We start from the raw sequence: 24,942 nt of genomic DNA, 5'->3' as shown, positions 1-24,942 counted from the left end.
ACCTGGGGTCAGCACAGCAACCTCCTCTCTGGCTCTGGAGAGCAGAAAAGATGGGGTGGATGAGGAGGAGGAGGACAGAGCTGAGAACCAGTGAGCTTTCTGCTCCTCTGCTCAAGGGAAAGGCTTTAAGAAGGAACAAGCACAGCAGAGGATAGCTAAGGGCATAAGAGCTTCCTCCTTGGGAGCTCAGGAGAGCAAAAGAGGCCACAGCAGGGAGAGAGGGAGTGCAAGGTGTGAGGACTTTTCCCTGCCCCAGTAGAGGTTTGGGGAGCCTGGAGGAGCCTAGAGGCAGAGGGGCTTACCCTGGGTGTTGGTGGGTTTGGCCCAGGCGGGTGTGGGGGGGCCGGGGCCCCGAGGGGGACGGGCGTAAGTGGCCAGAAGGAGGCGGTAGGCTGGATTGGAGAGCAGCAACGCTGTCGGGAGAAGGAGGGAGGGGAGACACGGGGAAGGGATGAGACTCAAGGCTAGACAGACAGGGAGACCTGGAACAGGGCAAGACCAGGGCTGATGGGAATGAATGTACTGAGAGACAGGGACAGGATAAAACAAGGATCTGGAGAGTGCTGGATAGCTGGATGAATAATGAATGAAGGGATGGACAGATGGATGGGTAGATGGGTGGATGATAAACGAATGGTTGGATGGATGGATGGACAGATAGACAAATGCATGGATGAATATATATGGATGGCTGGATGGATGATAGATGAATGGTTGGATGGTGGATGGATGGATAGATGGATGTATGGAGAGATAAACAAATGGATGTTTGAATATATATGGATAGATGGATGATGGATGAGTGATTGGATGGTGGATGGATGGATGTACAGATGGATGAATAGGTGAATGGATGTATGAACATGGATGGATAATAGATGGATAGATGGATAGAAAGAGGACAGATGGTGGGATGGATGGATGGACAGATAAATAGAAGATGGATGGGTGGTTGGATGGATGGATGATAGAAGGATGAACGGATGTATGGATATTTATGGATGGATGGATGATGGATAAAGGGTCAGATGGTGGATAGAGGAATGGATGGACAGATGGATGAATGGATGTATTAATATGGATAGAAGGATGGATAATGGATGGATGGATGGATGGATGGATGGATGGATGGATGGATGGATAGATTGATGAATGGAATGAACATGGCAAGTCTAGGAGAAAGGAGAGGGGCCAGGAAGACACAACGAGAGGGCACAACAAAGAAGAGAGAGAGATGTGTATGGGACACAGAGACAGGGATTAGGGGTAATACATGGAAAATTCTTGAGAGAAATTATATGGTAGGGACATGGGAGTGATATAGAGTGTGGTGACCAGGGACACAGAAATAAGGAAATGAGTTGAAATTGGAAAGACAGGAAAAGAAGAGAATGAAAACAGAGAGGAAAAGGGATACAATAAGAAAATAAGCAGAGAATGGAGGTGGGACTAGAACAAGGCAGGTCTTACCAGAGCTGTTGGGGACACTGGGAGCAGAGTGGGGCGGATTCCCACGAGGGCGGGGTTCCTGGTAAGGGGGTGGCTCAAGAGGGCCTGGGCGGTTGTTGATGAGGATGGTGTCCCCAGGGACAGACAGATGGACTGTCAGCTCCTCTTCTAATACCCGGCGCTCGGCCTTGTCACGGGAATGGGAATGTTAACTGCACATGATTCCAGCTCATTAAATGCCAAGTTCCCCTTCTCCCCGTCAGTCCCCACAACAGTCGCATAGTGGTATCTACTGTTAACTCTGTTTCATAGGTAAAGAAACAGAGGTTCAAGAGCATGTAGGTGAGCCCCCTGATGTCCCACAGTGGGATTCCCACCCAAATCTGACCAGATAGTTCTAGAATCATCAATCTTCATGCATCTCACCACCACCCAACCCTCGCCAGGAAGGCAAGGGCTTGGAGTGTGCCTGGCTTCTTCCTCTATAGCTCCTCTCTGCCCCTCTAGCTCCACTCTCCCAGCTTCCCATCCAGCTTCTGCCCCAAGAGGTTGACCAGTGTGGACTGAATCAACAGGCTCGGTTTGGGTTGGCCGGAGAGGAGTGTGTTGGGCAGGCAGGGAATAAGGTCAGAGTGATTAGTCTCCCAGCCCCTCCCTGAGAGGTGGACTCAGGCTAACTGTATCCCTGAAGCCAAGTCCACTGCTCTTCTCAAGGAGCCTTTCCCCAGACCCACTCCAGGTTCTGGTAACTTCCCTCCTCTCATCTTGCATGCCCACAGCCCACGGGCGGTAACAGTTCTGTGGGAATTGCACTACTCTTCGCGATTTCCATAAGGCTGCCCGCTCCGTTGCAACCTGTCACTTTCCTAAGCCCGCCTCTGATTATTCTAATTAGACTGTGTTCTGTGGTCCCCGCAGGACCCAAACTGACGCAGGGGCTCCCACACACATTGGCGTCGGCCTGGCCTCACTCCCCACACCCGCTCCCCCGCCTGCCCCCGCCCAGGCCCCCAGGCCCCGCCCCGCGCACCTTGCTGAGGAGCCTTCGCCAGTGCAGCCGCCACAGCATGAGGGCGATGATGAGCAGGAGCAGCAGGATGATGGCCACCAGGCAGCCGATGAGGATGGCAGTTGGGCTCCCCTCAGCCTTGGCCACGGGCTGCTGGCCTCGGGGCTCCAGCTCTGGCAGGGACAGGGGAGTCAGAACCGCAGGAAGCTTCCCACCCTGGGGGGCCCCAGGGACGAATGGCAGCACAGGCCCCACTGGTCCGGGAGGAGGCCCCGGGCTGCTCACCCAAGCTGCTGAAGTTGGTGGGAGGTGGGCCAGGTGGCCACCAGGGAGCCGGCGGGAAGGTGCCCCCCAGGGCTGGAGAGGAGTCATTCACAACATCTGTTGGGAAGGATGAGAAGAAAGGAGGGAGTCAGATAGGGAAGAGGGACCAAAGGGAAGCTACTTGCAGGAGACCTATGGAATTCTACCACCAGGAGCAGGGGTGATACTCAGTGTGTGTACCAGCCCATCTGAAGGGGAGGGGCCGGGCTGGTGTGGATGTCAAAGTTTTTAGTTGCTGGACTGTGAGGAGATACAGGATTCCCATGGAGAGAGCCCCAGGTGGGGATCTGGGGTATCAGGAGGCCGGAGAAGAAGTTATTCCTCAACCAGCACAGAGTACTTCAGGATTTTTATAGCCGACACTGTCCTACTGGCTCAGTATCAGTCATGAGTGAAGGGCTCATGAAGCAAGACAGGGATGGGGAAAGGAGTAGGGAGGCGTTCCGATTATTCAGGGCATCCCTGATTGGGAAGTCTCACGAGTGATAGATAGATCTGGTGCCAGGAGTGGATATTTTGGCATCCTGCAGGTTGGCAATCCCAGAGGCTGAGGACTGGGCATAGACCAGGGGCTTACCAGAGATGAAGGAGATTTCGCTGAAGAGTAACCAAGGCCCAGCAAAGAGGAAGCGGCACTGCAGAAAGCGGCCCACGCGGCCGCCCAGGGGCACGGACACAGCCCGGGCTCTGGGGTCCCCCAGGCTGCCCCCCAGGGCGTGGCGCACAGGCTCCCCCTCCCAGGCCATGGCAGGGCCCCGCTTGAAGCGACATTCCACCCCAGCAGGCAGGCGGGCTCCCAGGGTGTGCATGTTGTTACAGTGGACCTGGGGGGGGGAAGGGAGGATGGAACACAGGGTCAAGGCCAGGAGAGCCCAGGTGAGCACCCCAGGAGCAACCACCCTGGTCTCAGAAGAGCCGATGCGCTTACCTGCATGGCCTGGAAAGCCCTCAGCCGGTCAAACTCAAACTCCATCTCCACGTAGCCACCTGGGAAGCTGTGGTTGCTCCACCCCACGTAGTCGTAGCCTGGCCAGACCCGCAGCTCCTGGCTCTTCCTGAAGTCATCCAGCCCCACCACACCATCTGCCAGCTGACCCAGACCTCCGTACAGCAGCCTGGAGAGCAGGGGAGCAGAGGAAGCGGAGGGTGGGAGAGAAAGGAGTGTCACCCTTCCATGTGCTCTGCCACCCCCAGCCTAGACCTCCTGCCCCAACCCCCAGTGGCTCTCTCTTTCCCACCCCCAGGGACTAGCTCGGTCCTTTGCGGCTGCAGGCTGCAGGAAGGCACCACCTCTAGGGAGCACCATGCAACCTATGGTGTGTACATTTACCGTGACGGTTTCCAACAGATGTGTCTTAGCAAAGGCGTGCCTTTTTCGAATTCGCACCAAGTGTCACATGAGCTAGTAGTCACCTTGCTACCCTTCAATCCTGATCCTATGTCTCCAAGGCCCCACCTAACCCATCCCTCTCCCCAGTTCTTGCATCTCACTGCCCAGGCCCCTGACCCCACCCACTACACCCTTTCTCCCACCCCAGGCTCAGGCCCTGCAGGGCCGGCCTCTCTTACCCGCCAACAGCATGTGTGGTGTGTCCATCGTAGGTGGAATCATTGAGGTGCACCGCCTCAGATAAGTACATCGTCTGCCCCACGGGGGCCATGTAAGACAGGAGTCCGTCTGGGGCGGGGTAGGAGGAGGGGTGTTCTAGGCAGGAAGCCTCCCTCCCGCTCCCTTGCATCAGTCCCCTTTTGTGTCCCCAGACAGGCCCACGGGCATGGAGGAGACCAAGTTGGCCAGGCACCCCCTCACTCAGAGTGACAGCTTCTCAACAGGAGAAAGAGGATCCTGGAGGCCCTTCTCCCCTGGCCCCAGCCCAGGAAGCGAATTCTCGGGGGTCTGAATGACTCACCCTTCCAGAGGCAGCCATAGAGCTCCACCCGCAGACAGACACTCATGACCCGGTCAGCCCGGGGGTAAAAGCGAACCAGCCGGGCCACCATGGGGGGTCCAAGGTCCTTCAGCACCACTCCCCCAGGGTCCTCATTACCTAAAATCACCTGTGGCCCAGGAAACAGGGTGGGTGAGTGGGAAAGGCTCCGGGTTGGACCTCACTTCCCAGTCAGCCGCTGTCCCCCTGCCCAGCACACAGTGGCCCAAGGAGACTCATGAAGGCTGGTGCTGAGCATACAGGGCTATGGGGTACAGCCAGGCATTTCTAAAATGAGAGGCTGCAGCAAAGACCTCCGACACATCTCTCAGCCGGACGGTCTGTCCTCAGCCTCCAGTCAGCCTCGAGCACCGCCTGTCTCCATTTGTCTCTAAGCCACCCACCCCGCCGTGTGCGGATTCTACCCAGTCCTCACAGCTCCACACCTGTGCTGCGGCCTTCCCCCTCTCCCCTCACCCCATCCTCTCTGTTTGCTCAGCAGGCATTGGTTGAGTGCTCACCCCATGCCAGCCACGCGCATTCTCAGTGGCAAGCCTCCCGCCCTCCCCCTTCCCCACACCGCACGGAGAGAAACCACTGTGAAGAGCCAGAGGCAGTGTGTGGGGCTGAAGCAGGAAGAGGCGGGCACTCTGAGGGGGTGACATCTAGAGGAGAACTGAGTGGAAGGAGAACCTGGGGACATCTGGGGGAGAAGCTCTCCAGGCACAGAGACCAGCAAGTAGTCCTAAAGCTGTGGGACGAACCCTTGCTTGTTCCAGGGACAGCAAGAAAGCCAGTGGGCCCAAGTGGAGCAAGAATATAGGAAAGAGGAGTACGGGAGGCGGACAAGAGCCAGGCCAGGCTAAGCTTCCGCACCCCGGAAGGAGCTTAGCTCTTGTTCTGGCAGAGTGGGAAGCCGGTGGAGGGTTATGGGCCTGGTGTGCCTCATCTGATTTGCATTTTCTCAGGTATAGTGGATGTAGCCTCGAGGTGGAGATACTTCAGGTGGGAACAGACAGCAGCAGGGAGAACAGTCTGGAGGCCAGCATGTTCATCTAAGCTGGGGATGGTGTGGGCATGGCCTTGGGTGGTAGAGGTGGCGGTGGTGAGAAGGGGCTGGATTCAGGAAATGTGGAGGTAGAACAGACTGCCCTTGCTGGTGCTTTGGAAGTAGGGAGTGAGAGACCAGAGGAATCGGCGATATCATCCTAGCTTGTGGCCTGAGCAACTGGTCTGAGCTGGGGGAGGAGCAGGTTTGGGGTTGGAATGGGATTCAAATTCAGCTTGGGAAGTTTATGGTAGGTTTGAGATGCCCTTTAGACATCCAGGTGTAAACGCCCAGAAGGTGGTCATGTTTGCAACATGACATGGAGCTCAAGAGAGAGGCTTGGGCTAGAGAGGGTATAAATTGGGAAAGTCATCGCTGGACAGATGGCATTTACAGTATAGCTGGGGGCAAGAGGAGAGCCAACCTTCCCTGGGGGCTGCCCATGCCAGCCTCACCTCCTGACCCCAGCGGTCCCTCCAGTCCATCCAGCGGTGGCCGTCCCGGGAGTAACGCAACCGGTAGCTGGGGGAGAACTCCTTGCCCAGGCCTCCCGCGTGCCGCCCCTGGGTGCCCACCAAAGCCACCAGGTGCAGCCGCCGCAGATCCACCTGCAGGTACTCTTCCTCCTTTGGAAAGACCGGCCCTGCAGGGCACCATGCCCCATCCCCGTCGCTGCTCTCCAGCCTGGGGGGGGGGGTGGCAAGAGGTCACAAAGAACATCCGGTCTGCCTCTGTCTCTAGTATTTACAGCCCCTCACAATGGGGGGTGGGGTTGCATTGGCACTGGCCCTCCCAGAAGCCCCTGGGCTTGGGCAGAGGACTTGGAAGGGCAGGAAGAGGCCCCACAGGAGCCCCCTCCAGAGCGGCCCCCCAGGTGTGCCAGTTACCTGCTGTGGCGAGCCGCAGTGGAGTCTGACCAAGAGCTGGAGGCAGAGATGTCCCCATCTGGAATGGTCCTGTCCTGCATGCCCAGGGCATAGCGGCACTTGGCTGGGTGAACACAGGCATACGGAGGGTCAAGGCCCCTGGCTCTGTCTCCCAAGCCCCATCCTCAGGGACCCAGGAGCCAGTCTTCTCACCAGGGTCAAAATGTCCCTTCATATCAGCATGTCCAGTTGCCACCAAGAGCAGCGGCGGCAGCAGCAGCAGCGGTAGGGAACAGAGGGCCCCTGGCCCCATAGCTCCTGACTCCTCAGGCCTAAGGGGGCGGGGGCAGCATCTCTGCAGGGGAGCAAACAAGTGGTAGGGTAAGTGAAAGGGCAGTCCAGGGGCCCGAGTCACAGCCAACAACCGACGGGCAGAATGGGCTGCTTTGGGAAGAACAGGAGTAAAGTGACAACACCAATAGTCGCTTAACAGCGTCGGCTATATTGTTAGAATGCTCGCCATGTGCCAGATGCTGGGCTAAACTCTGGTACCCACCCCACCTACGATCCCAGAATGCTAAGAGAAGTGGGGGACCCCAGGGCTTTCCAATCTCACTGTCCTCTAGCCCCACTAAGCCCAATGTGACCCCTGGACCAGCAGCCCCAGCAGCACGCGGGCACCTGGGAGACAGGCAGAACCTCATCCCTCCCCTAGATCTGCAGAATCAGCATCTGCATTTTAACACAATCCCCAGGTGATCTGTGCCCACGAAAATTTGGGAATCCCTGCTCTTCACTGGGCCCAGTGGCATGCACTACCTAAAACCATTCCAACTGGCATCTCCTTGTGAATCTGGGTATCTACCCTCTGCAGCCCCAACAGCAGGAGAAGCTGTTCTGACCTCGCCTCTTCTTGGAGGTCTGCACTGAGTTCTCCAGGCCCTGGAATCCGGAGGAACCCCTAGTGCCACCCCTCATGTCCTTCTCCCACCTCTGCCATCAGCATCTACCAAAGCATCCTATCCCAGCTCTCCTCCTTCTGCCTTCCCTTCCTAAGACCCAGATAAGATCCTGTCCCCCCAGTTCCCACTTTCTCAAGGTGGCTGCCTCTGAAGGAAAAGCCCAGCGCTGAGGAAAAGCCTGAGTTGCCTTGGAGATGAGGGCGGGTCTAAAGACAGGGAGGCCAGGTCACCCCAGGAGGTAGGAAGAGTGGGGGGATACTCCCCCATCCCTTTGTCCTCCTCCAGCTGCTCCCATCATGCTCTAGGGCAGGAATGTAAGAGGCAGCTGAGACCCCACAGCTCTGAAGCAGCAGCTGAGGGGGCTGACTGAGTTGCGGGGGGCACCCAGGCATCAAAGAAGAGCTAGAACCAGAAGCATCACACCTGGTCCCTTGGAGGTCCAGGAGCCACGTGCAGGGGAGCAGGCTGCAGGGTCCCAGGCGGCTGGCCTGGAATTCCTGGGTGCTGCTCTCCACCCCCACCTCTCCCGGGAACAGCGGGGCCCTTGTTCCCCTGGGTAACCTTCATGCCTATCCCAGATGAGTCATCGGAGCCAGACGGAGAGAGAGGAGCTCCGGGCAAAGACACAAAGACAGGCAGAGGATAGGAGGCAGGGGGGGACAGGGCGAGAAACACAAAGCAAGAGGTAAATAGAGCAGGCTCAGAAGTACACGGCACAGAGCCAAGCAGAGAAACACAGATGTCTGGGACAATCCCTCCAACACTCCAGTCACCCTATTTCTCTCTCACTGGGTCAGACACACAGAGGACAGGCTGAGAAGGCCTACCCCAACCCCACCCCGCCTTACCCTACTCCACTCCGTTTCAACCCGTTACAAAGCAGGGACCTGGTCACAGCTTCAGGTCCTTCCCTCTCCTGTCCCACCCCCACAAACACCACCCACACAGCTCTGTGCACCCACATCCCCCAACACACAAACGTCAGCCATGCAAACTTACAGAGCTGACTGTAAACACTGGGGCTCGATGTAGCATACACACCCACATGTGCACAGGCGCGTGCATGTGCGCGCGCGCGCGCGCACACACACACACACACACCTCTGTCGCAGACACTCTCCACAGACTTTCAGAGACAGACACATGTGACACCAACTTGAATCTGTTACACACATTCGCCCCAGCCGGGGCAATCACAGACACTCACGCACACATCAACGCCATCCACATGTCGGCCTTCTTTAAAATCCAGTGCCATCGCTTAGTAAATAGCCATCTTCAGACATCTGTGAACGTGAAATGACAGATACCACATGCTCCTGCGATTAGAGGACACTGTGAGACACACACACTCATGCTCTCAGGCACAGGATCCCAAGAGAACTGGGGCCCACTGCCTAGTACACACCAAGACCAAGCCAGAGGGAAGTCAAGGCAGTGGCTGGGCGGGCAATGAGAAAGAGGCACGGCTCCATTTTCCCATACTCTCAGCCTTCACCTGTCTCCACTGTAGCACTCACTCTGGACGCACCTAGGTGCCTGAAGCATTGGCTGGGGCTAGGGGTGCTGGGAAGGAAAGTCCAGCCAGCAGGGGACCCGGCCAGGCCGCGGGGGCTGTGGAGGGGGGGGTGGGACACTGAGGATGGTGCTCACTGAGCAGTGGCCCAGTCTCATGACAGAACCAACTGACCATCCAGAGGCTGTCACTGGCGGGTTAGGGTGTCAGTGCCTCTCTCTGCTGGGCTGAGGGCAGGCTGTCCCACTGGGAGCTGGCCGGGTGGAGGCTTAGCACTTAGCAGATTGGATGCCCACAGGGACTGGCCTGCTGGGAGAGCGGGCCCACTTCTCCAGGGGCCCGAGGGGATGATTCAACGGGGCCACACAAGAGCACCTGTCTTCCTGGGTGTCAGTTCCTTCACACTGAGTAAAGGGTCCTTCCTCAATGCTGGAACACACTTTCTCGGAGGTCAGGGAGGTCCCCCCCACCCCCATTTTCAGGCAGGGACACACTTGGCGCAGCTGGACAACCAAGAACAGCCCGGGAGCGTCCTGCCTCCGCCGCCAGGCCCTCGCCCGGCCGCCGAGCCTCCCCTGGAGCCCCCGGCCTCCGCCTCGGCCCCTCCGCCCCGCAGGGGTCCTCCGCCCGCGCCCCCTACCTCTCATCGCTGTTCCCGGCAGACCCAGGCGTCCGACCCGGGAGCGGGGCCTCCTCGGCGGCAGGGCGAGGGGCGGGGGAGGCGCAGGGAGCCAGGAGCAGGGAGCGCGAGGCGCCGGCGGGGCTCGGGTGTCGGGAGGCGGCTCCCGCGAGCAGCTGTCGGGGGCCTGTTCCGGGGAGAGGAGCCAGGGCTGGGGCGGCTCGGGCCCAGGCGCCGCCTCCCCCCAAGCCCGGCTCCCCCTCCCGCCGCCCTCCGCCCGCCTGCCCGGGTCGCCGCCCTTCCCCCTCCCGGCCCGCGTCGTCCGCGCCGCTCCCACGCCCGGCGCCGCCCTCCCGGCCGCGCGCTCCGCTCCGCCCGCCACGCCCACCCCGCATTCCCCCGCGCGCCCCGGCCTCCCCCAGGAAACCACCCCGCGGTCCCCTCGACACTGTGCGCCCAGCCCCCTCCGCCTACCCGCGGCCCAACCCCCAGGCCCCAGGGTCCCCACTAAAGGGAACAGCCGAAGCTGAGGCCCCGCTTGGGGCCTCCCACATATCCAGGCCCCGTGAGGAGATGGCCCCCTCCCTACTCCCCCTTTCTGGGCTCAGTTCCTGGAGAGGGAGGTGAAGGGGGCAGCCCCAGGGCACAGAGAAGGAGCAGGTTCCCACAGGCCCGGTGCCCAGCCCAGCAGCAGAAGTTTGGATGGAGGAAGGGAGCAGGGCTCACCTGTCCAACCAGGCCCCCCAGCCTCACACTTTTCACACCACCAACCTTTGCTTCTCTCTGGCACCCTCTGGCCTCCTGTCCTCTACACCCCAGCCCAGATTGCCCCAGAGCCTGATGGTCCCCCATTCTCTCCTAGCCCCATTCTCTCTCTACTTCTACCTTCCATCCCCCAGTCCTCTCAAGGACCCTGCAGCCCAGACTCCAAGACCCAGGTTCCCTTGGGCTCCCGGCTCAAGGCCCGGGAGTCCTCAGGGCAAGCCTCCCTTGGGCCCAGGTGACGTCAAGGCTCTGACCACTGGCAGGCATAGGCCTGGATAAGGTGAGGGGGTTGTGGGGGATAGAGACAAAGAGAAAACTGGACACAGCCCAAAAGGACCAGGAACAGGAGTCCCAGAGAAGATGGGCAAGGAGGCTGGGTGAGGTGGGCAGGACAGAGGAGCTGTGGTGGGAGGTGTTGCACTCCACTCGGCCTCAGGCCACCATCTCTCCACATCCACACCTGTCAGCCACCTATCAACGTCACTGGCTCAGAAAGATCTCTGAGTCCACTGCAGATCCCCGCCCCACTGCACCTCACAGCAGACATCAACTCACACCCTACGTACAGTCCCAACAACAGTCCCAAGAAAGAAACACGACGTCCCAACCAGACAAGTACACAAAAGTACTACCAGGAAGAAGTTGGCCCTCGGTATGGGCAAGAGCTCCAAACCACCAAGGACACACCAATCCCAGCACGCCCAACTGCTAAGGGACTCATTAATAAACAGCCCCACGGTCACTCGGAGAATTGCCACTTCCCACCGTCTCCGCCGACAAAACCCCAGGGGTTCCCAAGAGCACGTACCCCTCTGGAGACAGCCGCTGGGGAATCTGGGCCCTGGAGAGGCTGGGCCGGGGGTGGAGCCAGGCCGGGGGTGGGGCCGAGGTTTCCCCAGTAACCTCACCTGGGCAGACTCTCGACCCCTCCTTCCAGGGACTGTGCTCGGAGGAACCCTGGGCTGGCAGACCGGGCTGGGCTGCTTCCAGAAGCCTCAGGGAAGGAGCGACAGCCCCTCACATCCCACTGGGACATTCCACACCCCAGGCCCACGCTCCCGGGCCAGGTGGCATGGCGGGGCCAGACAGAGGGGTCCAGTGGGGAGAGTAGAGGAAACCATAGAATCCTGAAACTCTTGTCCCCTGGTCTCCCCCAGGAGAAATTCCTCGTCGGTGATGCCCACCTCGCCCCAGCCCAAAGCTGGAGGAGTGGGAGGGATGCAGGGTTGGGGCCCAGCGGAGTCAAGTGACAGTGGAAAGGTGGCTGGAGCCGCCTGGAATGTGGGGCTCGGAGCCGAGATTCCCAGGGGCCAGAGAGGGAAATCCCAGCTATCCAGGGGCCCCTAGAGCAGTGCCAAAGGCTGAGAGTGTCCACACAGTTTTTCTTGGCCCTAGAGCCCATCCCATATCAGCTGCATCACTCCCAACTCCAGGGACCCCTGTGTCTTCCTGAGCCCCCAAAGGACGGTCCACCCCTCCCACATCCATGCCTGCCTTTCCAGCTTCTCCCCTCCCCTTCAAGCCAATGGTCTCCTGCTCCCCAGGAAGGAGAGGAGGGGAAAGAGCTCAAAAAACGTGAGAAGAGGCACGTAGGAGAGAGCAGCAGCTTCAGGCCTGCAGACCACCCGGTCACTGCAAGGAAGCCCACAGGACCAGTGAGAGGGGGGATGGACCAGAAGAGCCCACACACACTAGCTGCAGTTCCCTTCCCAAGAGATGCAGCTGCCTCTGGAGCAAACAGGCCGGGTCAGCAGCTGGGGAGAATGAGAATTGACTGGGGGGGGAGGGCGGTGGCAAGGCCACAACCAGGAGTCAGGCCTTGATACCACCAAGTACAAATGGGAAACTGAGGCCCAGAAGTGGAAGGAGGAGGGAGAGATGACATAGTATGGGGGGGAAAATGAGACAGCTCAGCGGTGGGCAGCCTGGGGGTGGGGAATGACGGCACAGTGGGGATGGAACTCAGAGGAGGGGTGGGGGGGACTAGGGGTCACAGAAAGGAACGGGGGCAGGATGGGGATAAAGGCACACACAGTGGAAGGAGGGAGACAGAGACTTGGGGAGAAGAGAGCTGGACAGAGAAGCTAACTGGAGTGGAGACAGAGGAGGGGGGCACTCAGAAAGTAGGGCAGGAAAGTGAGGAGGCCTAAAAGGTGGCAGAGAGACCGAGGGGACAATAAACAAGGGCAAAGGAGAAAAGAAGGGGTTGGAGTGAAACCAAGAGATGGGGGAAGAGGAGGGAGACTGAGGCACAGGGGTTGAAAGGAAGACACAGAGGGAGATGACAAGTGTAAGAGGCTAGGAAAGGAAGGGGCTACTGAGGGACGGACCAGAGGAGACAGGCCTAATGGCTGAACCGAACCTGTTTCTGGGCGACAGGACACGGAGGCCCCATACCTCCCTTTGGGGACATCCTAGCCCCTCAGCCCATTTGCGGCACCATGGCCCCCAACTCCACTTGGCCTCCTTGGCCTCCTGCTGTGGTCAGGCTGCCTTCCTCCCGCACCACAGGCCCAGAGCACCTGGTCCCTCCCCGAGAGGGGTGGGCCCAGCTCCAGTCCCCACTGCTGTCCTCCCAGTCTGCGCTCTCACCTCCAGCTCAGGGTTCTCCTGGGTCCCAGTCCCCCCCCTCAGGCCTTCGGGGTTCCAGGTCCGGGGCTGCCAAGGCGCCTGGCTTTGTCCGCCTATCCCGGGCTGGGAGCAGCTGCCCCGGCCAGCTGCGGCCGCCTTCGACGTGACCATGGCAACCCAGCCCCGCGCCCCTCCCCCGAGCTTCGCGGCCCCGCGGAGAGGGAGGGAGCCGCCGGGCCAAAAGAAAGGAGGGGAGGGGGCAGAGGACTTCAAAAGTGAACCAAAGGGAGACCCCAGACAAAGAGACCCCAGACAAAGGGGGATGAGGGAGGCAGCAGGGGGGGAAGCAGCATTGGCTATCTGTGGCCCAGGGCTTACTTAGGCAGGGGGCGTCTGGTCCTGCCAAGGGGGGAAAATCCAGGCAAGGGACGAGAGAGTAGCATTGACTGGCTGCAGTCCTTTGGAGGCCTCCTTCTGGGTCCCTAACAATCCACTTCCTTCTCTCAGGATTTTCCGGAAAACACCCTCAGTTTTCAAGAACGGCCCCAACTTCAGACATATGCTGACCTGTCAGCTCTGAAATCAGATGTCCTTGTCAGACAGTGTACGCCAATCCTTAGTTTGGAAAATATGATCCTCAAAGCTGAAGGTAACGGATTAGGCTGGGAGGGGGTGGGGCAGGGAGGGAGGTAGTCACCAGGCCTCTCACAGCGCTGGGAGGAAGCAGAGTACCAAATGGGGAGGGGAGAAAGCGAGGCTCGGCCTCTCAGAGGCGAGGATTGACCTTGCCACTCACATCTAGCTTCTCGAGCTGCATCCTACTACATCCCAGCTCTTTCACCAGTAAGACGGACAGGATAATACCTGCCCCTGGAGTCTGCTGTGATATTATGAGATGGCATCTGAAAAGCACAGGCCCTTTTCACGGAAGCAACCAGCCGAACTCCACTAACATGATCTACCTGTGCTGCTCCCTCACCGTGTCACCTGTGTCTCTGAGTTCCACATCCCAGCTGATTCCATAGTTACTAAGGGTTTGTGCGGGGCAGGGCCCTGAAAGTAAGCACTATGAGACATACAGTGAGGAACACAACCCACTCCATGCCCTCCAGGCATTTACAGTCTAGAGGGGAGCCAGACATGTATCTGCATATGTGTGTGTGTATGTGTGTGTGTCTATAATCACAGAAGATAGCATCACCCGTGCTCTACCTGGAGGTGGAAGGGGCTGAGGAAACCCAGGGGAGGAGCAGCCCAGGTCCTCCTGAGTCAAGGTCAAGGAAGACTTCATGGAGGAGTTAGAGCTTGAACTGGGCCTTAAGTCAGACAGAGATTTGCAGGGATGAGGCAGGGCCAGTCCTGGCCGAAGAAGGGAGGCATGAACATGGTTATGTGAGAATGCAGCTGTGACCGGAAGACAGGGTCTGCCCAGGTGAGTAAACCCAGAGAGGCAGAGTGAGGTGAGGTAATCACATTAGTAGTTTGGCTTATTCCGAAGGTGAGGAGGAAGGGCCTTGGGATATTGAGCTGGGCGATGGCATGATTAGATTTTAAAGGTGGTTTCTGGAAGCGGCGTGTTGGCAGCATCTGGCAGAGCAACAGCTGAGGGGGAGGGATGGGTTGATCCCATGGCATCCTGTCCACATCTAGCCAGTGTTTCACACACCCCCCCCTCGTCCCCAGCCAGGAATGCCATGAGAAAATGCTGAGATTCTACAGGAAAGCAGTGCACATGCTAGATATTTTTCTGGTATTTTCACCTATCATTTGGTTGTCTCCTCTGGAGCATTTGAGGTGGGTGGCGCGGGGCTCTTCATGAAAGGGGAACTGGGCCTGGAGAGGTTGTAACTTGCCTCATCTGAGGCAAGTTGCTGCTTCCCACCCAGGACCTCTCCTAAATTCCTCTGCCTCTCTCTTCCAGAAGTGGGAGGGAACTAGGAGGGGATCCAGAACAGCCTCTGTGAGGCTAGACTAGACGCCTGAGCGTCTTGAGCGCTGCTTCCCCTGGAAACTCCCTTTCCTCAGACTCTCTTGTGAGGCTCGTGGTCCCTGTAATGAACAGAACGGCTACAGGGGGCGCTCGCTTCCCGGGTGACCAACACTACTTACCAGAGAAAGCCGTGAAAGCCTGGAGGGCAAGAGATTCCAGCCTGCGCCTGGGAGGGCAGACAGGGAAGGAGGCAGGAGAAAGGCTGAGTGGAAGCTTAGGGTCGCAGGAGGTGTCATTGGGGTGAAATATCCTGATAGCCATTTTTCAGGAATATTGTCATTTATAGACAGAATCTCAGAATCTTCCCTTTCTCTCTTCTGTTGTCAGCAGCCCCTGGCCTCTTCCTGATCTTGCTGCTGATTAATGAGCCTTGCTAGGGCCAGGCTCTGCCCTCAGCACTTTCCTGAGTCATCTCATTTGGCCCTCGCCACAGCTCTGTGATGTGGCATTTTGATATATGCCCACTTTTACTGGGGCAGAAACAGAATAAGAGAAGTCAAATAATGCCCACACACAGACGTAACAACTGGCAGATCTGGAATTCAAACCCGAATCCTTTTGACTCTATAGCCAAAGCTACACTGGAGGGTCTTAGCCATCATTATTTTCCCAGATCTAGAGTCTGTAAAAAGCCTTATCCCTTCCTTTTAGTCCTCAAAAATACTCTTAACTGCCTTCATCTCCCAAGAATACTGGTGGCCCAAATCATTCTTGTTTGTGTACGAAGAATGTACAGAGATCCAACAATGGCAAAAGATTTGCTCAAGGTCACACCAGAAGTCAAGGTCAGTACTAAGATAGCATTTCTCAAACCGAGGTCCCTGGACTCCTGAGAACCCATGATGCCCCATGAAAATGATTAAATTCCATGTTTTTGTTTCATTGGTAATTTTTAAAAAGTATCATAAGCATTTTCTGGATCATAAATAACTGATCCCAGCCCTGTATGTGAGTACCTGTGTTTGTTCATGTTTGTGTTTTCCTTCTTATGGTCAAGTTAGCACTTCTGTAATTGTCTGGGTTGCATTTGTACCAAGTAAAGCCCAGGGAACATGTACTGACAACGATTTCTTAGCAATTTGAATAGACACAAGTATGGGGAGAACTGAGTCATCACCGGGCACACACCGGATACTGTGTCAATTTCACGAGTACCTGTATTAGGCAGTATGTGTTCATCTTGCCAGCAGCAACTTCATTTCAGAAAAACAGCTATTCGTCACATCAGGTTAGTTAGCTTAAATTACCTTTTTACTTTTATGTGTTTTTATTTCTACTTTCTTTTGTTTCTACAGCTTTATAACTGCTCAAGTATTGAAGCATAAAAATTCATGGTTAGCTGGGTTTGCACACATTTAAATTATAAAAATAATTTAAATCAAGTCCATGAGAATTGTAGTTCTTCCAAAAGGGTTCATACATTACTCAAGTTTTAAAGCAGGGCTGAACTAAGCCTGGGCCTTTGGGAACCTCCAAAGGCAACCTGTAGTGATCAAATTCCTGTTAAGGACCAGAAATTTCCTCACCTTCAAGATCCAGTGCAAGGCTACAGTATTTACCCCAAAGATACAAATGTAGTGATCCGAAGGGGTACATGCACCCCAATGTTTATAGCAGCAATGTCCACAATAGCCAAAGTATGAAAAGAACCAAGATGTCCATCAATAGATGAATGGATAAAGAAGATATGGTGTATATATATATACAATGGAATAGTATGCAGCCATCAAAAAAACCCCACGAAATCTTGCCATTTGCAACGACGTGGATGGAATTAGAGGGTATTATGCTAAGCGAAATAAGTCAGTCAGAGAAAGACAAATACCATATGACTTCACACATATGCAGAATTTAGGAAACAAAACAGATGAACATAGGGGAAGGAAAGGGAAAATAAAATAAGATAAAAATAGAGAGAAGACAAACCATAAGAGACTCTTAACTCTAAGAAACAAACTGAGGGTTGCTAGAGGGAGGTGGGTGGGAGGATGGGGTAACTGGGTGATGGGCATTAAGGAGGGCAGGTGATGTAATGAGCACTGGGTGTTATATGCAACTGATGAATCACTAAATTCTACCTCTGAAACTGAAAAATAAAAAAATAATGTCCTATCCCAGCCAGACACCAGGGGAAAAATGCAGCTCCCTCTCCACTTCAATCAGCAAAGGCTGAGTGAGGAGCCTAGACTTCCTCTGAGACCTGGTGCTCTGATACCCTGAGTGCCTCCTCTCCTTTTTTGGAGTGGCATTGGAGAAGACTCAATGAAGATCCCAGACTTTCATCCCTGCCCAATAGTAAAGAGCCCCCACTACAGGGTTCTTTTTTTAGAATCAAAAAATACCATAATCAAAATTAAAATTTCATTGGATGGGCTCAATAGCAGAACAGAAAGAACCTCTGTGATTATAACAAAAGATCTAATTTTGTGTCATTGGGGTCTCAGCAGGAGTAGAAAATCAGAGTGGAACTAAAAAAGAATTTGAGGGGCACCTGGGTGGCTCAGTCAGTTAAGCATCTGCCTTCAGCTCAGGTCATGATCCCAGGGTCCTGGGATGGAGCCCCACATTGGGCTCCCTGCTCAGTGGGGAGGCTGCTTCTCCCTCCAGTTCTCTCATGTGTTTTTATTTCTACTTTGTTTTCTTTCTAAGGCTTAATAACTGCTCAAGTATTGAAGCATAAAAATTCATAGTTCTCTCTCTCTCTCTGTCAAATAAATAAAATTTTTTAAAACAAAAAAAAATAAAAATAAAGAAGAATTTGAAGAGATAATGGCTGAAATTTTCCTATATTTGGCAAAATACATAAACTTGCAGGTTTAAGAGGCTGAGTGAACCATGAACAGAATAGACTCAAAGAAATCTACATCGGGGTGCCTGGGTGGCTCAGTCATTAAGCGTCTGCCTTCAGCTCAGGTCATGATCCCGGGGTCCTGGGATCGAGCCCCACATTGGGCTCCTTGCTCCACAGAGAGCCTGCTTCTCCCTCTCCCCCTCCCCCTACTTGTGTTCCCTCTCTCGCTGTCTCTCTCTCTGTCAAATAAATAAATCTTAAAAAAAAAAAAAAGAAATCTACATCAAGACACATTATAATGAAACACCTGAAAACCAAAGACAAAAAATTTTGAAAGCGGCAAGAGATGACACATTCCCTATAGGAGAAAAACAATTCAAATGACAGAAACCATGGAAACCAGAAGAAAGTGGCACAATATTTTTCGAATGCTGAAGGAAAAGAACTGTCAGCTCAGAATCCTACATCCATGAAAAATACCCTTCAGGAATGAAGGGGAAATCAAGACATTCTTAGAAGAACTAAGAGAATTTGTCATCATCATTCTGACCCTAAACTACAGTAGAAAGGAGATAATAAAAGAAGGACTCTTGGAACATTAGGAAGGAAGAAAGGACAATAGAACAAGCAAAAATATGGGAGGACTACACTTTCTCACCTCTTAATGCCAAGTTTGGCCATCACCTGCTCTACTCAATGAAATGTGAGCAGAAGTGATATGTTACTTCCAGTAAGTAGCTTTGAAAGCCAGTGTGTGGTTCTCCATGACTCCACCTGGGTCCTGGTGTGACATGGGAAGAGCCACAGCCAACCTGTAATATACAGCATGAGCAAAGGGTAAACCTTGGATGCTATGGGCCCTTAAGAGTGTGGGGTTTTTGTCACCATAACAAAACTGACTGATATATAATCCTTGATACATCTGCATAGTTCTTTTGTGCTCCCCACATCTTTTCCACATTATTTCCTTTGATCTTCACAAAGCCCTATGACTTAAGGTGGCCAGTTGATGATACTTCTATATCAGAGACTAGCTGGACCCTTGTTTTGTCCCCATTATCAATTGATATTAAATAAATTCCTATGCCACCTGAAGCCTGGTTCCATGGAGATGCCTGTGTGAGAAGCAGCTAGATAGCAAATTAGTCACTACAATTTGGAACACTCACAGTTATAGCTTCCTATATAAGGTTCTTACCTGCGATTACTTCGTCCATAGCATCTTAGTAAGCTTGGAATGTCTTTCCAGGCCTCTCCTTGTACATAAACTTAATCTGCTCTGGTGGGTGACTGCCATTTCTTTGAGGTGACCACAGGTCTGTTAAATTAGATACAGTGTATGCCACATAGCATATATTTTAAGTCATACTTTATCAAACAAAATCTTCAAATTTGGTGAAAATCCATTGTGTTAGTCTTCTATCGTGTGTAACAAACCACCCTAAAAGTTAATAGCTTCAAACAACAATAAACAATTCACACACACACATATACACATAATAATTTGTTATTACTGAAGTTTTAAAAAATAATTTGCACATCAAGAACCTCCCTCCTTGCCTTGCCACCCAAACTAGACCTCTTCTGGTGTTCCTTCTCTCAGAAAGTTGCCTGTCACTGTCCACCTGGACAAGCCCAGTTTCTTAGAGTCCACCTTGGTACCTCTTCCTCTCTTTTATACCCATATTCAACCCAGCACCAGGTCCTATGGATTTTACTTACTAAATATTTCTCAAATCTGACAGTGTCCCCCAGATTTATCCCATCTCCTCCATCAGCCCTTCTAATTCACATGTCTTGCTGAGAATGATCCAGCCCCCCCTGACCTTCACCTTGGGCCACGACATTCAATCCCCCACATTGCAGACAGAAGATCAAAATGAACCTCTGATCATGTTATCCCCTGACTAAAACTCTTCAGTGATTCCCTTTGTTCTCCTAGGATGAAGTTAAAATTCCCCACCATGATCTAGAGTCCCTGCCAGCCCCAGCAGTCAAGTCTGCTATTGGGATCCCCCCCACTATTTTCCTCTCTGCCCCATCAACTCTGACCACTTCTGCTCACCTACTATATCCCCAGCACCTAGTATGGGGCCTGGCACATAGAAAGTGCGTGATAAATGTTTATTGATTGAATAAAGTGGGGCTCCATCCCAGGACCCTGGGATCATGACCTGAGCTGAAGGCAGATGCTTAATCGACTTATAAACCATGCAAGGGTAGGGTTCAGTTCTCTAAGATAGAAATACTGATGGGTCTTAAAAACATAGCATTGAATGAAAAAATAAGAAGTAAAAAAAACTTATAACATGATATTATTTTAATACTGTTTATTTAAGAGTACATGCACACAAAATAGCAATACAGTTTACAAAAACACATTCAAGCAAGAGGAGAGACGAAGAGCACATTAGAATGACTGCCCAAGGGAGAGAGAAATAAATTAGGAGTGGAGGAAAATGGAATAAATAAATAAACAAAAGAGGGACTTTGCACAAACACATGAGAGCAAGGCACCATGAGTTTCCATGGGGAGGAATGAGAGAGAACCACTGGTGTAGAATGACTAAGAGAAGGCACCCTGACTGAGCCCTGAGGAGCATCCATATGTAAAATGAGCAGGGGAAGAGTTGCCCCCATAGGAACTGAGCTAACAGGAAGGAGCCGAGGGAGCAAGGTGTCCGAGAGGCCAATGGAAGGATGTGTAAGGAGGTCACGGCCAACAGTAGGATGTGAGCCCTGCAACAGATCACTCCCAATCCCTTGGCTGAGGCTTTTTAGTATTAACTTTGGGGGGGGCGGTTTGGAGCCCAATGCAGGGCTTGAACTCACTACCCCAAGATCAAGACCTGAGCTGAGATCAAGAGTCAGATGCTTCACTGACTGAGCAACCCAGGCGCCCCTTAAGTATTAAGTTTTATATTTAGATCATCTTAATGTTGAATAGTTAATACATTCCTACAGTTCAAAATTTAAAAGATCTGAAAGTACCTACAAGTGAAGCTTCCCTCCAACCCAAGTCCCAGGCCATCCTGTTCCCTTCCCCAGCAGCAATGCTGCCAATCAGTTATTTATATCTTTCTGATATTCTTTCTATCCTTCTATACATATGGAAGCAAAATCATAACATACGCACACACGCATTTTTTTTGTTTTTCTTGTTTTGTTTTGGGTTGAGTTTTTTGTTTGTTTGTTTTTTAAGATTTTATTAATTTGAGAGGGAGAGTGAGCGACAGAGAGCACGAGCAGGGAAAGGAGGGAGAAGTAGACTCCCCGCTGAGCAGGGAGCCCAATGCGGGACTCAATCCCAGAACTCCGGGATCATGACCTGAGCCGAAGGCAGACGCTTAACGACTGAGCCACCCAGGTGCCCCCATTTTTTTGTTTTTTTAAACAAAAAGAATCATGCTGTGTGTGTGTGTGTGTACTATTCAGTTTCCCACTTTTTTCACTTATTAGTGTTTGTTATCAGTATATCAAGAGCTTGCATAGTTTTTATAGTTGCACAGTTTCCATGGTATGGAAATACCATAATTTAAAAAAACTGGCCCCCTACTCATGGCCATTTGTTATTTCTAAACTCTTGCACAAACCACCTGGCACAGGAGTCATGTTGCATGTGAGTGAGTATGTTTGTAGGGAAGATTCATAGAAGGGGCCTTGCTGAGTAAAAGGAAATTTGTGATTTTGATTGCCTCCATTGGAAATTGAACCATTTTATACTCATACCACAAATGTAGGAGGGTCTTCTTAGTATAGATTTTGATAGAGAGATTTGTTCCCATAAATGAACTGACAAAATTAAGAAGTTGAGGAAGCCAAGATATAGTTAGAGGCACTGTAATTAAAAAACAAAAAGACAAGAAAAAGAAGAAACAAAGAAAGGAAGAAGAAAGAAAGAAAGAAAGAAAGAAAGAAAGAAAGAAAGAAAGAAAGAAAGAGAGAAAAAGAAAGAAGAAAGAAAGAAAGAAAGGGGAAGGAAGAAGACACCTTCTCTTTTGTGTTCAGAAGAGTTTTTGAAGCTCTTCACCACTTTCTCTTTAAGAGAGATTTTGCTTACTGCAGCCTACGGATTACTCACCACTGAAGCCTGTCCTCTCTGTCACCTTGTTTGGGCAAGTGGTCCCTGCGTTCAAACACTAATTCTATTAGGAATGCTGAGAAGAAAAAAATCCTGGCTATATTAGAAAAGCATAGTGTAAAGTAAAATACAGGCATAAATAAAATTTAAATAATTTTTTAAAGGACAGGAGACATAGCAAACAATTACAATATATGGATTTTATTTGGATCCTGATTTTCCAAGAAACTGTCTATGTGTGTGCATAAAACAATCAGCACAATCAAAGAAAAGTAATCTTCAACACTGACTGGCTATTTACTGATACCGTGAAGGAATCAATGTTGATATTTTGAAGAGCGATAATGATATCGTGGTTATATTTTTTTCAAAAGAGAGCTGTGACTCTTGGAGATCAGAGTAAAATATTAATGCGGGAAATGACATAACGTGAGACTGCCTCGGGGCAGACGGGGCTGCCAGTGGCTGAATCAAGACTGGTCATTCATTTATGTGCTACAGGCAGGCAGAGTGGACACAGTGGAGTCTATTATAACATTGCCTCTCCTTTTTTTTTTTTAAGATTTATTTATTTATTTTAGAGAGAGAGCATGAGCAGGAGGGGCAGAGGGAGAGGGAGAGAGAATCTCAAACAGGTTCTACGCTGAGTGGGGAGCCCAATGCAGGGCTCTATCTCAGGACCCTGAGATCACAACTTGAGCCAAAACCAGGAGTCAGATGCCTAATGGACTGCGCCACCCAAGCGCCCCACATTGCCTCTCCTTTTAAATATGTTTGAAACTTTCCATAATAAAAAGGGTATTTTAATTTAAGATTTTAACTGTTCTACAAACTTGTATTTGCTACTGAGAATAATGGCTTTGATGGGATGCTTGAATTTCTCCATCAGATAGATTAGTAAAAGAAGGTTTGGAGATACTTTTTTCATAAAATGATTTTGGCAAGAGCAGATGGGCAAGTTCTTATCTGTTCCACAAATGGAAGCATTGCTCTTGTAAAGAATGGAGCAATGGGGAGCAGTGGGGCCACAGGATGGCTTCCCCTGAGTCTGCGTGGGGGAGCTGTGAAGACCTCACAGAGGAGGTCACAGCAAAGCTGGACAGGAAGGATGAATGGAGTTTACAGGCCAAAAAGCAGGGAGGAAACACTCCAGGCAGAGGGCACCACTGAATGCGAGAGCTTGGAGGTGTGAGAGAGACCACGGCAGGCATTAAGTAGAAGGAAAGAAGAGGTGAACTGTAAAAGACTCTATTATGCAAATTTATCAGTCAGAATGTTGGTGACTGCAAGTGAAAAATGTTCGGGTTTAAAAGGCTTCCAGACAAAAAGTTCTGGGTTAATTTGGTGGCTTGATGATATCATCAAGGACCCAGCCTCTTTCCATCCCTCTGTTCCCCCATCGTCAGTGTGCTGGAATTCATTCTAATGGACTGTGGTCAGCTGCTGAAGCAGTAGATACCACATCTTCAACAACCATGTTCAGAGGCAGAAAGGTTTTCCCAGAAGCGCCCCAGCCAACTTTCCCTCACTGCTTGCTGGGCCCAGAGCCCTACTGCTACATCAGTCATGGCAAGAGCGATGGAGGACACATTAGACTGATCATAGTAATACATGTATCTCTTTGGACCTTGAAGGGACCTCCTTCCCTGAATTTATGAGAAGGCAGCACTGAAACAATAAATACAATCTGCAAAAGCTTCACCAGGAAGGAAGTAGGGATAACTGTTTTTGTGAGCACCCAAAGTGTCCTCTACAAAAAACTTTCGTGAGATTAGACAGGCTTTCTTTTTTTTTCTTTTTTAAAGATTTTATTTATTTATTTGACAGAGAGAGACACAGCGAGAGAGGGAACACAAGCAGGGGGAATGGGAGAGGGAGAAGCAGGCTTCCCGTGGAGCAGGGAGCCCGATGCAGGGCTCGATCCCAGGACCCTGGGATCACAACCTGAGCCGAAGGCAGGCGCTTAACGACTGAGCCACCCAGGCGCCCCTAGACAGGCTTTCTTAAACTGATTTGCCTGCCATGCCAAGAGGTTTGGATCTAATCCAACAGGTTCTGGAAAGCCTTTCTAAAACGGAGCCTGGGCATGATCAGATTTGCATAATGTTATAAAGAATGATATGAAGGGGAAGTGAGATTAAGAGGCAGGGGTGCCAGCACTACATCTGTCTTTCATTTGCTTCTAATTCTAAATCATTTACATATCAGGAAACCAAAGCTGACAGGCGGATAGATAACCTATGATGCCTACTGGATTGCAGGCAGCAAAAACCGTCCTTCTTGGAGATCCTCCCCATGAACTTCATTGCTCTTCACCCTTGGGTGGAGCTAACTAACCTAAGTACAAACAGCAGACTTCATGCCTGGCTAGGATCCACTGCTGTGGGGGCTGGGGGGAGGGGTCCTAAAGGCCCAGCGGTCAGGGTGGGAGGGGGCTGACAGTGTTTTAAATCAAAGAAGGCTGACATAAGTGCTAAATTCTGCTGCTTTGCTCCTGGAACAGACCACCATGTCCCACTCAAGGCACCAAAAGTGACAATCTGAGACTTGTAATTGCCTAATTTTAGGCATCATGCCATAAACTATACTCCCATCTATGATACATTCACCTGGGGGGAGTGCCCAAGAGTCATCCCATGCATCGCTCAAGAACTTCACAATGACCTGTCCCCTGACTTGAGGGCAACAGTGATACAGACAAAGTGATGCACCTCCTTCTGTGTCCTGCTAGTCAGCCACCCCTCCTGGCAGATCATCAGCTGAGGGTGAAGTTCACATGTCTCTGGAAAAGAGCATTCCAACTCCTCCGCTGGAAGAGCTACCTGTCCGTTTGCCACTGCCCACAGCAGGAGCCAGGTTCAGAACATCAGTATAGCAACCTCCTGGAGTCATTCCTCCAATCTTTGCGGGGTGCTCCCCTTGAGTGAGGCGTGGCCCGTGTGCTCCATGAAAACCCTGCACTGAGCAGCGGGGGGTTGGAGGTACAAAGTGGAGAAGGAAACTTCTCTGCAGAGATCTATCCT

The 24,942-nt window shown here is 52.4% G+C and overlaps 1 protein-coding gene across 9 annotated transcripts in view; it reads right to left on the bottom strand.

The window, feature by feature from the left end:
- DDR1 (discoidin domain receptor tyrosine kinase 1) overlaps positions 1-24,942 on the bottom strand; it is a 49,004-nt gene that overhangs the window by 4,384 nt on the left and 19,678 nt on the right. For 3 of the 9 annotated variants that reach the window (XM_064597332.1, XM_045866517.3, XM_054505769.2), the window contains 11 exons: positions 6,838-6,979; positions 6,646-6,748; positions 6,214-6,442; positions 4,693-4,840; positions 4,352-4,460; positions 3,711-3,897; positions 3,360-3,606; positions 2,744-2,839; positions 2,480-2,631; positions 1,471-1,636; positions 303-413 (listed from right to left, as the gene is read on the bottom strand). In XM_064597332.1, coding sequence (XP_064453402.1) covers positions 303-413; positions 1,471-1,636; positions 2,480-2,631; positions 2,744-2,839; positions 3,360-3,606; positions 3,711-3,897; positions 4,352-4,460; positions 4,693-4,840; positions 6,214-6,442; positions 6,646-6,748; positions 6,838-6,979 — 1,690 coding nt within the window. Of the gene's footprint in view, positions 1-302; positions 414-1,470; positions 1,637-2,479; positions 2,632-2,743; positions 2,840-3,359; positions 3,607-3,710; positions 3,898-4,351; positions 4,461-4,692; positions 4,841-6,213; positions 6,443-6,645; positions 6,749-6,837; positions 6,980-8,793; positions 8,873-9,742; positions 10,044-15,166; positions 15,411-24,942 lie in introns of those variants that run through there. The other 6 variants (XM_045866513.3, XM_064597331.1, XM_045866515.3 and 3 more) reach the window with 6 other exon arrangements.

The sequence above is a fragment of the Mirounga angustirostris genome, unplaced genomic scaffold, assembly GCF_029215605.1.
Source record: "Mirounga angustirostris isolate CCGP_5_RB_7025 unplaced genomic scaffold, mMirAng1.0.hap1 SCAF_8, whole genome shotgun sequence".
NCBI classification, from domain to species: Eukaryota; Metazoa; Chordata; class Mammalia; order Carnivora; family Phocidae; genus Mirounga; species Mirounga angustirostris.
Note: the sequence above shows the minus strand (reverse complement) of the source record. Positions and strands in the feature narration are given on the sequence as shown.